Source organism: Sinocyclocheilus anshuiensis, unplaced genomic scaffold (assembly GCF_001515605.1).
Source record: "Sinocyclocheilus anshuiensis isolate Anshui unplaced genomic scaffold, SAMN03320099.WGS_v1.1 scaffold3302, whole genome shotgun sequence".
Classification (NCBI taxonomy): Eukaryota; Metazoa; Chordata; class Actinopteri; order Cypriniformes; family Cyprinidae; genus Sinocyclocheilus; species Sinocyclocheilus anshuiensis.
In genome coordinates, this window is record NW_015541055.1 from 117,113 (window position 1) to 130,156 (window position 13,044).

At 36.5% G+C, this 13,044-nt stretch overlaps 1 protein-coding gene across 1 annotated transcript; it reads left to right on the top strand.

Moving 5' to 3' along the window:
• Nucleotides 1-2,827: 2,827 nt before the first annotated feature.
• LOC107690655 (scavenger receptor cysteine-rich type 1 protein M130-like) lies at nucleotides 2,828-11,706 on the top strand. The gene is made up of 18 exons (XM_016489037.1): nucleotides 2,828-2,902; nucleotides 3,058-3,372; nucleotides 6,079-6,387; nucleotides 6,516-6,830; nucleotides 6,944-7,027; nucleotides 7,119-7,436; nucleotides 7,921-8,217; nucleotides 8,364-8,441; nucleotides 8,533-8,847; nucleotides 8,919-9,125; nucleotides 9,224-9,307; nucleotides 10,408-10,467; nucleotides 10,635-10,691; nucleotides 10,811-10,888; nucleotides 11,023-11,085; nucleotides 11,227-11,286; nucleotides 11,445-11,507; nucleotides 11,627-11,706. The coding sequence occupies exons 1-18, from the start codon at nucleotides 2,845-2,847 to the stop codon at nucleotides 11,704-11,706; spliced, it is 2,841 nt and encodes a 946-aa protein (XP_016344523.1). The 5' UTR covers nucleotides 2,828-2,844.
• Nucleotides 11,707-13,044: the final 1,338 nt, after the last annotated feature.

The following is a 13,044-nucleotide window of genomic DNA, read 5'->3' on the forward strand; positions in this document are numbered from 1 at the left end:
AACTGTTGTAGCTTTTTTTAAACTAATTAAAAAATAATAGGATGCTGAGTTATAAAAAATAAAATAAAAATGACCAAATAACCCAAATCTAATTCTCGGGTCATGTAACTGATGTTTTCATAAAAAAGTACTGAAAAGTACTACTACTACTACTACTAATAATTATTATTACTATAATTCAATCAATCATAACAACACATTTATATGTGCATTACTTCCATCTTGTGGATGAATCATGTAGTGCAGCTATTAATGATTCTGACGCTAAATATACAATTATTCTGAATAATTAGACTATTTAACTTTTATCTTAAATCCAATAGCTATTAAAGTTTTTAAAGTGTTATTATTTATCCAGACCACTTCTAATGTCTCCAATAAGACAAAAATGCCCTGAGATATGAATGCAACCCAACAGAGGCTCTTTCTGAGTCAGTGAGTGCTCCTCTGAGGAGAACAGCATCCTTTGTGTCGTGTACGTAAACCGTTTTAATCAACGTTTCTGATTATTTTTATTAATCTGTGGTTCTCTGGTCTCCAAACAAATATGTGGCCAGGTCATGTTATTTGCTCTTTCTTTTTCGTGCTGATGAAAAAAAAAGTTGGTTTGCAGACTATTTTTAAAACCTGATAAAATGAAAGCTCATTTAAAATCAGATCATGAAAAAAATACACTTTTGAATTCTGTATGAGTGAGCGTTTCTGATAGGTAAATATTAAGTATGCCAATTTACAAAAAAGTAAAGTGATGATAATACTTTATATGGCATGTATTGTATATACAGTACCATGGTACACACAGTAAATGTTTCCCAGAGCTGGCTAGTAATGTAATCAGATTCCAAAAATCAAGTGCTCATAATTAGAGTATATTGCATTTTAAAAATGCTCATAATCAGATTACAGTTACTTTTTATGGATTACATTATTACATATTATTCACACAATGGCAGTAAATCCATCATAATTTATTGATTCTCCATAATTCATCTTTTTGCTCTCTCTCTCTCTCTTTTAAAATTTCCTCTCTAAAAATCCTACTTTGTGTCATACACTTAGTTTTGTCTATACTCACAATATAGAATGGTCATGTAAATGTCACGTAAATCAATTTTCAAACCGTGCTTCTGAATTTGGGTGAAAAAAGCGCCTCTCAAGCAATTAGACCATGTATGACACAAATAATAATGCAAGTTATTAAATACTGGTGATGTGTAGCTGTGAAACACTATAGCAGTCGTCATCATATCCAGAAGGACCTTAACTGTTGAATTGAGAAGTCTGATCTGAAAGACTTTGGCTGTGGACAAAACAAATAACATATTTCTGTTTTTAGTGTTCAAGTGTTCAAATAATTTATTTTACATGTTTATGATTTAAATAATTATTGGCTTTTTAATCAACTCACAAACCCACTGCAGTTCTTGCATTAAGCCCAGTTTAGGAAACCCTGAATTAATGTCATCTTTAATGCATTTTATGATGATGATATCAAAATTTTTAAAATATATTTTCTTTCTATTTGCTTTTTTATATCAATATGGTACGTTTAATGGTAAGTTTAAAACAAGTTAGATAAAAAAGTTATCTAAAAAGAAGTCAGAATACATTACCTAAAATGAATTACGCTACTAACTACAGTTTTCATCATGTAATCAGTAATCAGTAATGGACTACAAGTAATAATTGATGACGGACCATTGAATTATTCGAAAATAATACACACTCAAGATGGTGATGCGGCCACAACGTGAAGTGCTATATGTATTTGTCAACATTTATATATTTTCACATTTATTCAAATGTGACATAAATAAATATATAAATAATACATAAATATGAAAATGAATAAATGTATAAATAAATAAATGAAAAATAAATGTTGAAAAAATACAATTATACATACATAATGAAATATACGTAGAAATTCTCATTTATTTGTTCACATTTTATTTATTTAGTATATTTATATACTCATTTATTTATTATTTTGGCAACTTTGGCATTTCACATAATAGAGGCTGTCCTGTAATACTTTCACTAGTGAGAAGTTCCTCATGCAACAACACAGGGGCAAGACCCTTGGCTGCTCCTCTTTACAATAAGAAGTGTTTTTCTGCCATCTTCTGGACAAATGCAGCATCGCAGTATTAAACGCACAAGATTACTGCTGTTATTTTATTCAAAAAAGGTAAACCCAATTAAAGTAGATAATATTTAATTTAATAAAAACTCATCAAAATAGCTTTAGCAACAATATAGTTTATACTATGGTGTAATCATATTTTTATTGTTTTCTTGGTCAGAATAAAAGAACAAATTAGTAAAATCCATTAATTCATTCAAATTAGTCATGAGAAATTGGTTCTAGTAAGTTTGTGTAAGTGTTTGAAGTGTTCAGACTTACAGAAGTCAGTCATCAGTGCTTGTATCTGCTGTGTTCAGGTTCAGGTTTGATGCTGAATATAAGCTGCAGTGTTTCTGTATCAATCTGCTTTAAGTTTATTGTGACTTTATCTCCACACTGACTTATGACTGACACGAGTCTGTCCTCAGTGAAGTGTCGCTTCACGCTGGAGGAGGAGTCCCGCTCATCAGCGCTGACACTTTATTGATATATATGGAGAAAATAAAAATGCTGCTTTCTGATTTGTCACTGATTGTGTTTGATGATTTCCTCTGTTGTGTCTAATAAGGTAAGAGTGAGTGTCATTGGCAGCTGTGAGTCCCTCTCTCTCTTTAGGGGACTGACAGGAGCCAGTTTCTTCAGTGTGTTTGAGGAGCAGAGGACAAACTTGTGATGTGTTCTGAGTTGATGAAGTAGCGTGTGTCGAGCTAAAGAAGATGGAGAACTGTCTGATGCTGATGTTTCTGTGTTATATGGTAAAACTCATCAGCTCTGGTAGGTACATACTGAGGGTCAAGAGGTAATCTATTTTTAAAATGTGCTGAAATAATTTACATGTAATGTTACACTTTACTACATATTACAGTATATTTGGTATGTACAACATATATTGTATGTTCACTAATTGTCTCTCTCTCTCTCAGGTGTAGACAGTGTGAGTGTGAGGTTGGTGAATGGTAATAATCCCTGTGCTGGTCGAGTGGAGGTTTATAAAGATGGTCAGTGGGGAACAGTGTGTCATTATTACTGGGATATTGCTGATGCTGAAGTGGTGTGTAGAGAGCTGGAATGTGGGACGGCTGTAAAAGCGACATATGATGCTCACTTTGGACAAGGATCAGGACCAATTTCAATGGCTTATGTATACTGTAGTGGATCAGAGACTGCACTGAAAGACTGCAGGTCACAGAGCCAGTATGCACAGCGCTGTAATCATAATGAAGATGCTGGTGTCATCTGTTCAGGTAAACTGCTCCAAACCTCAGCCTGTTATTTCATCACTCTCTTTCATAATTCTCACTCAAGCAACATACTTATGCTGGTGTTTACAAACATCACTATCAATCTTATGAAACAGGCAGTCTGTTTAATTGTTTTGTTCATAATAATATATTCATCCTAATTCCTTACTATCTTAAAATAAACTATGACGAAGAGAATCACTATTAAATATGTCATGTCTTTTGCATATTCAGACAGTCTGATCTGACAATCTTATTTACGTTGTTTATTTAATGAAGATTATAAATTGATGGATGGAAAATAAAATTACATATCTACGGTGAGCGGGAGGGACATGTTTACGAGTTTAATGCGTAAACAACCCCGCGTGACCATAGCAACCTGGGATTATCAAAGATTGATAAAACATTTTTATCCATCCCGCAGTCTTGTAAATCCATTAACTGATCGTGTCTTTTTATTTAATATATTTGTATTTTATTATTATTATTATTATTATATAACTGTAATATATATATATAAAAAAGCTAACAGCTTCTCTAATATTTTTGTATTCTAGCCTATCTATTTGTTTTCTTTTTATTTATTATACAATTAACAAAAGCAAAAAGGCCTCTTAACATGTACTAAACATGAGTGGAATTTACACCGCAGCGCCCCCACACCTTGATGCTCATGAAAATAATAGCATGTATAGTTATCTTTATTGAAGTTAATTAGGTTTAATTTTACACATAATAATCCACGATGATCACATTACACAAAACTGAAATTGCAGCCTGTTATTTCATCACTCTCTTTCATAATTCTCACTCAAGCAACATACTTATGCTGGTGTTTACAAACATCACTATCAATCTTATGAAACAGGCAGTCTGTTTAATTGTTTTGTTCATAATAATATATTCATCCTAATTCCTTACTATCTTAAAATAAACTATGACGAAGAGAATCACTATTAAATATGTCATGTCTTTTGCATATTCAGACAGTCTGATCTGACAATCTTATTTACGTTGTTTATTTAATGAAGATTATAAATTGATGGATGGAAGATAAAATTATCTACATACGGTGAGCGGGAGGGGACATATTCGGTTTTGTCGCGGCCACGAGATTAACGACATTCTTATGTTTACGAGTTTAATGCGTAAACAACCCCGCGTGACCATAGCAACCTGGAATTATAAGAAATGGATAAAATATTTTTCTCCATCCCGCAGTCTTGTAAATCCATTAACTGATCGTGTCTTTTTATTTAATATATTTGTATTTTATTATTATTATTATATAACTGTAATATATATATATATAAAAAGCTAACAGCTTCTCTAATATTTTTGTATTCTAGCCTATCTATTTGTTTTCTTTTTATTTATTATACAATTAACAAAAGCAAAAAGGCCTCTAACATTAGCTTGCTCTATTCTTTTTCTATTCTATCTGTTTTCTTTTTATTTATTATATAATAATAAAAAAAAACCTTGCTACATGTACTGCGTTAAGCTAACTGAGACTTGTTATAGCACTTGCATATCATTGCTCTTTTGTTGATTTTGATTACCTCTTAACATGTACTAAACATGAGTGGAATTTACACCGCAGCGCCCCCACACCTTGATGCTCATGAAAATAATAGCATGTATAGTTATCTTTATTGAAGTTAATTAGGTTTAATTTTACACATAATAATCCACGATGATCACATTACACAAAACTGAAATTGCACGTCAAAATAACACATTGTCAATATTTTTTGAGACCCCCCAAAATTTCACAAATCACGTTTTCAGGGGAGCCCATGTCTTATTAAGGGGAGCCGAGCTCCCCCTAGCTCCCCCGTAGTTCGCACCCTGGTCTACTGTAAACGCCTGACAATTATACCAATAAAGTTTTGACTTTATGATTGTATTTATGATCGTATGTGACGTGTTGTTTTTCATTTACAAATGAAACTATGCGAATGATTAATTCATCAACGAAAATGTATAATTACAGTCTATTAATTAGCCGAAATTAGCCGAAATATACCTTTAAACTGCACTTCCATTACAAATTCCCGTTGGCTCAGTCATATCATAATCAAAGCTTTATTGGTATGTCAGGCATTTACAGTAGGCTATTATTTACAAAACTGTTCAGAACGTAAAGAGATCGAAATGGAGGGAAAATAAATCAAATACATAACGAATATAATAATAATAATAATAATAATAATATACAAATATTAAGGGGAAAAGACGATCAGTTAATGGACTTACACGACTGGGATGGAAAAAAATGTTTTCTTGTAGGCCTATTTTATTTTATGTACTTTATTACTTTATGTAACATTTATTCATGATAAACTTCATTCGAATGCTGTCTTGCGCGCATAGGCTACAGTCCGATAGCCTAGGCCTGTGGTTAATACAGTAATTAAATAATGTAATAATTTCTATAATAATTAATATAATATTTTCTTAATTCAAAATAAAATATTAATAAATCCATCTCTGATAATCCCAGGTTTCTATGGTCACGCAGGTTTGTTTACGCAATAAACTCGTGGCCATGACAAAACTAAGTGAAGTGAACATATAAAATTATTGCAGATTAAGTGAATTAATTAAATAAAAAATGTCAAAATTTAATGCCAGTTTTCTCTAGTCCTCCAGCTGAGTAGAGATGTTTAATTAATAATCTGTTCTTATATTTCAACAACTCAGAAAAAGGACTTCGACTTGTGGACGGGCTTCACCTGTGCTCTGGGAGAGTGGAGGTGATTTATGGGAACACATGGGGCACAGTGTGTGACGCTGCCTTTGACCAGCAGGATGCAGAGGTTGTGTGTAGAGAGCTGGACTGTGGGGCTCCTGTACAGGTGCTGGGAGCAGCTGCTTTTGACAAAGGAGACAGTGTTTGGTCAGAGGAGATTCAGTGCAGAGGAAATGAATCTCAGATACACGTCTGTTCACGATCATCTTCACAGATGCACAGCTGTTCACATGACAATGATGTGGGAGTGATCTGTTCTGGTTGAGTATTAACATTTGGCAGCTCTTTAGATGAATTGCATACATATGTAATACACTGCTGTTGTTTTGTTCAATTATCTTAACTCTAGTTTCATACTGTTTAAAAGAGCTGTCAGTTGTTTGTCCAGGTTACACAGATCTCAGGCTGGTAAACAGTTCAGACTCTTGTTCAGGAAGAGTGGAGCTTCGGTTCCTCAAAGAGTGGGGCACAGTGTGTGATGCATGCTGGGATATGAGAGCTGCCAGTGTCCTCTGTAGACAGCTGAATTGTGGGATTGCTGTCTCTGTTGTGGGATCAGTCTGGTTTGGAGAGGGAAGTGCTAAAATCTGGGCTGATGTGTTTGATTGTGACGGAAATGAAACAAAACTCTCAGAATGTTCCATCTCTTCATGGAGTCGAGCTGAATGTTCTCATAGACGAGATGTTGGAGTCATCTGCTCTGGTGAGCACATTCACACCACACTGAAGTCATGGGTTTCAGAATAAAACTACACATTTGAACAAATGTAGTATATTTTAGATAAATATTGAATGACAAATAAATACTCTCTCCAGGCAGTAAAGCTCATCAGGGGAACTGCAGCTCTTCACAAACTCTTAACTGCAGCTCCACACAACAGATGTCAGTAAAGAACTTTGGTGAGAAAATCAACATCTGGGCAGATTCTTTAGTTATTAGTGATCAAAAATGTGCATGTACAATCGCTGTTTTTCTTTCTCTGAATATCAGGTCGCGGGTCCATCAGGCTGGTGGGTTCTGGGGGAGACTGTGCAGGGAGGCTGGAGGTTTTTCACAGCGGCTCATGGGGGACAGTGTGTGATGACTCCTGGGATATTAAAGATGCCCATGTGGTGTGCAGACAGCTGCAGTGTGGAGTGGCCCTCAGTAACCAGCAGGTACCAGCCTGGTTTGGTCCTGGTTCTGGACCCATATGGCTGGATGAGGTGGAGTGTGAGGGGAATGAGACGTCCCTGTGGAGCTGCTCTTCTCCAGGCTGGGGAAAACATGACTGTCAACACAAGGAGGATGTTGGAGTCGTGTGCTCAGGTAAACAATAATGTAAATAATTATTTTATTTAAACTTTTAAAGTTTTCTAAACTACTCACTCGTCCACACCGGAGCATAACACTACTGAATCTACAGCACAAAACACGCAGCGTGACCAATCTAACCCGATTCCCAAACTAAACTCTAATCAGTCAGTTCTTTGTAGTGAATCACAGACATACAGCTTACAGCTAACTTTGAGATTTAAATCAGTGTAGTTACAGACTGGATGTTCATATGACAAAGTGCAGCTAAAGATATGCATTTTGCATTTGGTCAGTATTAGTATTTTATATATTAATGAATTAAGTATTTTTGTTTGTTTGTTCAGTGTTGTTTTTTATATAAAAATGAATGGAACTATTAATGAACTGTAATCGTTAGGATTAATCAGAATAATTGAAGCCTGTATAATTCAAATCCCTAATTAAAACACTGTCATTCCGTGAGAGTTGAGGTTGATTCTCATCCTTTTCCATCTAGAGTTTAAAGAGATCAGGTTAACTGAGGGCTGTGAAGGGAATGTGGAGGTTTTCTACAATGGATCCTGGGGTAATGTGTGTTACAACCAGATGGCCAGAGACACAGTGAGTCTGATCTGTCAAGAGCTGAACTGTGGAAGATCTGGCAGTGAACCCATTTATTCAGAGGGACTGAAGTCTCATAATTGGTTTGATAAACTTAATTGTCGACGACATGACTCCACTTTATGGCAGTGTCCATCTTCACCCTGGGGACAGAATGACTGTGATAATGAAGTGGCCAAAATCACCTGCTCAAGTGAGATGATATTAACTGATTTAAGATGGTTTGAAATTGTCATGTTTTGTTTGTTTAAATATGATTATTTTTGTCTTAATGTTAAATGTCTTAATTATTTTGTTCTATTCAGTGGTAAATGAAATTTGAACATGTTTTATTCTCAGAGGATCAGACACGTGAGTCTCCTCAGAGTCTTCTGACATGTTCTACCTCACCATCTCCATACAAGAGACAGTGTTCAAGTAAGTTTATTTTGATTTTATTTATTATTATCACAACTTAAACTTTGTTGTGGATGTTGCTGATCAGTGCTGGTTGATGTGTGTGTTTTAGATCATGTTCCTCTCAGACTGAGTGGAGGGGAGGGCCGGTGCTCTGGGAGGCTGGAGGTGTATCATAACGCTGTGTGGGGCTCAGTCTGTGATGATCAGTGGGACATCAGCGATGCTCAGGTGGTCTGCAGGCAGCTGGGTTGTGGAGCAGCACTGAGGGCTGATGGGAATTCAGTCTTTGGTGCTGGTGAAGGTGTTGTGTGGCTGAACAGAGTGGAGTGCAGAGGGAATGAGATTCACCTGTGGGACTGTCCTCTCTCCCTGAAAAACCACACTGACTGCTCCCACAAAGAAGGTCACAGGAAACACTGGAGTAGTATTTATTTTATTATCTTTTTATGTATTCAAGACAATCATGAATTTGAATGTGTTTGTCTGTTTTGACAGATTTGACAGATGTGTCAGTGTCCTCTACTCCTGCCACAACATCAGCTTCTCCTCCAGTGCGCTCAACATCAGTCTCTCCTCCACAAACTCCCCCAGCAGCGTCTCTCTCCGTCCCCCCAGTGCTTGTGATTGTACTGGGAGTTGTGCTCTTACTGCTCTTAGTGCCACTGCTTATACTGATTCAGCAGAACAGAGTGATGAGGAGAGGTAGGAGAGATCCAGAGACTGTCATATTGTGTCTTATTCAGTGTGTGATCAGTCATGTGTTGTGAACTGACAGCAGGTTTGTCTGTCTACACTCACAGCTCTCTCTAAGAGGAGACACAGGACGATGACTGAGGCCGTTTATGAGGAGATTCAGCACAGACACAATCACTTCACTCAGAGGGGTGAGACATGAGCCATCAATCTCATTTAATAGCATTAATAAGAGTCTGTCAGACAGATGATGTTCATCTATTATTAGTCCTGTTAAACCTCCTGCTTCAAACCACAGAATTCCTGACAGAAAACCACAGAGCTGCAGGTGCATGTTTATACGTGTGTGTGTGCACATGCGTGCACGTTTGTTTGTCTCTGAAACCTTTCGATTACAGTATATTCTTGTCTTATAAACTGGTCATATCATTCACTACATGATTAAAATGGTAATGGCCTCATGGCAACAGCAATAACATTTTATTTCTAAAACTATTTTGTTTTGATGTTGAAGAGAGGGTGAATGAAACACCACTAGAATACTATGATGTCATAGCTGGTGGACTGAATCCAGATCATGAGACAGGTGCAGTTCTGTACTATAGTAATTAGTACATAATTGTAATGTGTGTGTGTGTGTGTGTGTGTGTGTCAGTGAGTATCTCTTCCTGTGAGTATTTTTAGATTGTCATAAGGAGGAATGGGTTCATGTGAGGATACTTGTGTGTTTGTTAATAGGCCCAAAAAAGGGAGTTCTGCCTATGATGCTTTCTGGGGCAGTCGTGGCCTAATGGTTAGAGAGTCGGACTTGTAACCCGAAGGTAGTGGGTTTGAGTCTCAGGTCCGGCAGGAATTGTTGGTGGGGGGAGTGAATAACTAGCGCTTTCTCCACTTTCAATACCACGACTGAGGTGAGACACCTAGGTGAGACCCTTGAGCAAGCCACTGAACCCCCAACTGCTCCCCGAGTGCCGCAGCATTGGCTGCCCACTGCTCCGGGTGTGTGTTCATGGTGTGTGTGTGTTCACTACTGTATGTGTGCACTTAGATGGGTTAAATGCAGAGCACAAATTCCGAGTATGGGTCACCATACTTAGCCACACGTCACTTTCACTTTACTAACGCAGAGATAAACCTTAACAGACAGTATGAGGGGTAGAAGGACTAACACTTTAAATGTGAATAATTAATATTTGTGTTGTGTTGCCTCCTTTATGATTCAAAGGAAATGAGGATTCAGTCTGTTTGTAATGATGAACATGTTTCTGACTGCTCTGCTCTTCTTTAACAGGGAGTCTCATCTCTGAAGAACTGCATTCTGGGTATGAAGATGCTGATGAGCTTCTCTCAGGTTAGAGAGATGAAGCACACATTCACTCCACATTACACTCAAATCCTTTTTAAAGAATGCATCTAGATAAATAAATAAATACATTCTGTTACACATTTGATCAATGACTTAATACTATTCAAATACTCTTGCTCAATTATATATTAACAGTTTTCTCTCCTTTTTAGCAAAAGAGTTCAAGACTTCATATTATGATGATGTCACTAATGGCAGCGGCCTAAAAGGTCAGTGACTTTTCTAATTGATCACATGATTCATTACCAAATATACATTCTCAGTCTCATGACCTGCAGCAAGAAGATATTTTGGCTTTTGTATCCAAACATATTGTGTGTTGATGCAGAAGAGATGCTGAAGGAAATCACACCGGGATACTATGATGACGTCATCACTGATGGACTGAAACCAGATCGTGAGACAGGTGTCCCTCTCTTACTCTACAACAGCATATAATATACTTTTAAATTAAAATATTACAGTATGTTTAAGATAGATATTTCAGATTTGTTCTGAATGTAATGAATGTGTGTTTGTGATGAATGTGTGAATTTGTAGAAGACACACCTGAGAGCTATGATGATGTCATGACGAGCAGCCAGAACTCTGATTTAAAAAAAGGTGTTTTACTTTATCAGTTAAAATAATAATAATAATAATAATATTCCTTTAAAATCAAGATCGTTACTGATAATATTTTAAATTACTGCCTTAATGGGCATTTTGGCTTATATTTAAATTGACTCATATTTTTATGTGTAGTGGACGCAGAGAATTATGATGATGTCATCGTTAATAGACCGAGCTCTCAAGGTGTAACAGGTGAGATGCACAGAACATTTTTTATCGCCCTTTTCATGTTTACATGAGTATCAGACATTCGCTCTGTGTAATCAAGTCACTGAAGGGAAAATGAATCCTTCAAATGAGAACGTATTTTATAAACTGATATGAGATGTTTTTATGTCATTCTTGATCAGAGGGAGTTCAGGAGGAGTATGACGATGTGATGAGTGTCAGTGAAGATGTGAGAAACCTGTTGGGTAAGTTATTGTAACCCTTTTGTTCTCATTATATTAACATCTTTATTTATATTTTAATATTCTTTAAAATTTTCCTTTTTTTAATATTAAACATTTGACATGATTTTTTTAAATAACAGATTATGATGATTTGGAAAAGGAGTCCAACAAAGAAGATAGCCTAATGATTACATCCACTGCCTCGGTTCAAAACATTTGAACTCTTAAAAGCTTTGAGTGATATTGTTATTGATATGTCAAATTTCAGGTTTTTGTGTTTCTCCCTTTTTTGTATTAAAACTTCTATGCCTTTGTGAGATTTTGTTGTATTGTTTTTTTGGCCTTGTTAATAGCAATACATTTTTGTGTGTATTTCAATAAGACATTACACAGCCCCTGAATCCAAATGTCTGGTCTTACCTTTTAATGCACAACTGTGGTGACAATTTTAGACATCCTAAACATAAGCCCAAATGACCATCTGTGATTTAACAGCCCTCAGCATCGTCACAGCAAGTAGTGAACACATAATCGTTGTCATACAAATCTGAAAGCAAGCAGTTGCGACAAGCAAGCCACCCATCTAAAGCAGATGCAGAAAAACGTTCGCAAAAGAACCCGACTGTAAGTGCATTAACATTATAGTCTTAACTCTTAAATAACGCCTTTCATATTTCAAGTTTTTCCTAAATTTTCCCGAGAAGTCTCAGGTGTAAAGGTATAACGGAAGTACAGATACACTGCTTTGCGGGAAAGCGGAAGTTAGCTGACGTCACTGTGAAAAGGGCCTATTACAGACAGGTGTGTTTGATCAGAGTTGGAACTGACAATAGGCTTGTTTGAGATGAGCAAAATCTGTGCAGAACCGATCACCGCGAGATGCATGCCGGTTAGAAAAGTGTCCGAGTTATGTCCGACTTGCTCTGATGTCATGCTGACGTGTGCCAAAAAACTCTCGTGACGGCGAGGCGGCTGTGTCGGACTGTGCAGTCGAGCGCAAGTTGCTCTCCACCGACTGCTGATCAAAAGCATGATGGGAAACGACTGACTGACGACACAGCTTAATGCTCATTGGTTCAGACAACCGTGATGCTGCGTTCTCGTCTAAAATGTTTTTTTTTTTTTTCTGATTTTATGTGATTATGTATTTAAATTATGCATGAATGTTCCCAAACACAATGACAGTGCGATCTCTGTGTGAGATGTGTGATTGTTGTCATATTTCTATAAAAATCTAAAATACATGTTTGTATTAAAGTAAAAATGGATGATAAACACACCTTTCGTATGGAATTAAATAGTAAGCACTTTGAGTGTCTTGTTCATCATATTTATTTTCATATAAAAGCAACAGAACTGAAATTATATCATGTTTATTAGCAACACAGCATGTAAGTGAGAATAACACGATATCCGTCTTTGATCTCGTTGGTATCTGCTCACTTCGAGAGGTCAGAACTGTCCGTCTTGCCTGCGCTTATTTCACTCCTCCCCTCACTGCAGCCGCCTACTCTCACCTACATTTCAGGCAAGGCGAGGCGCATCTCAAACAAGCCTA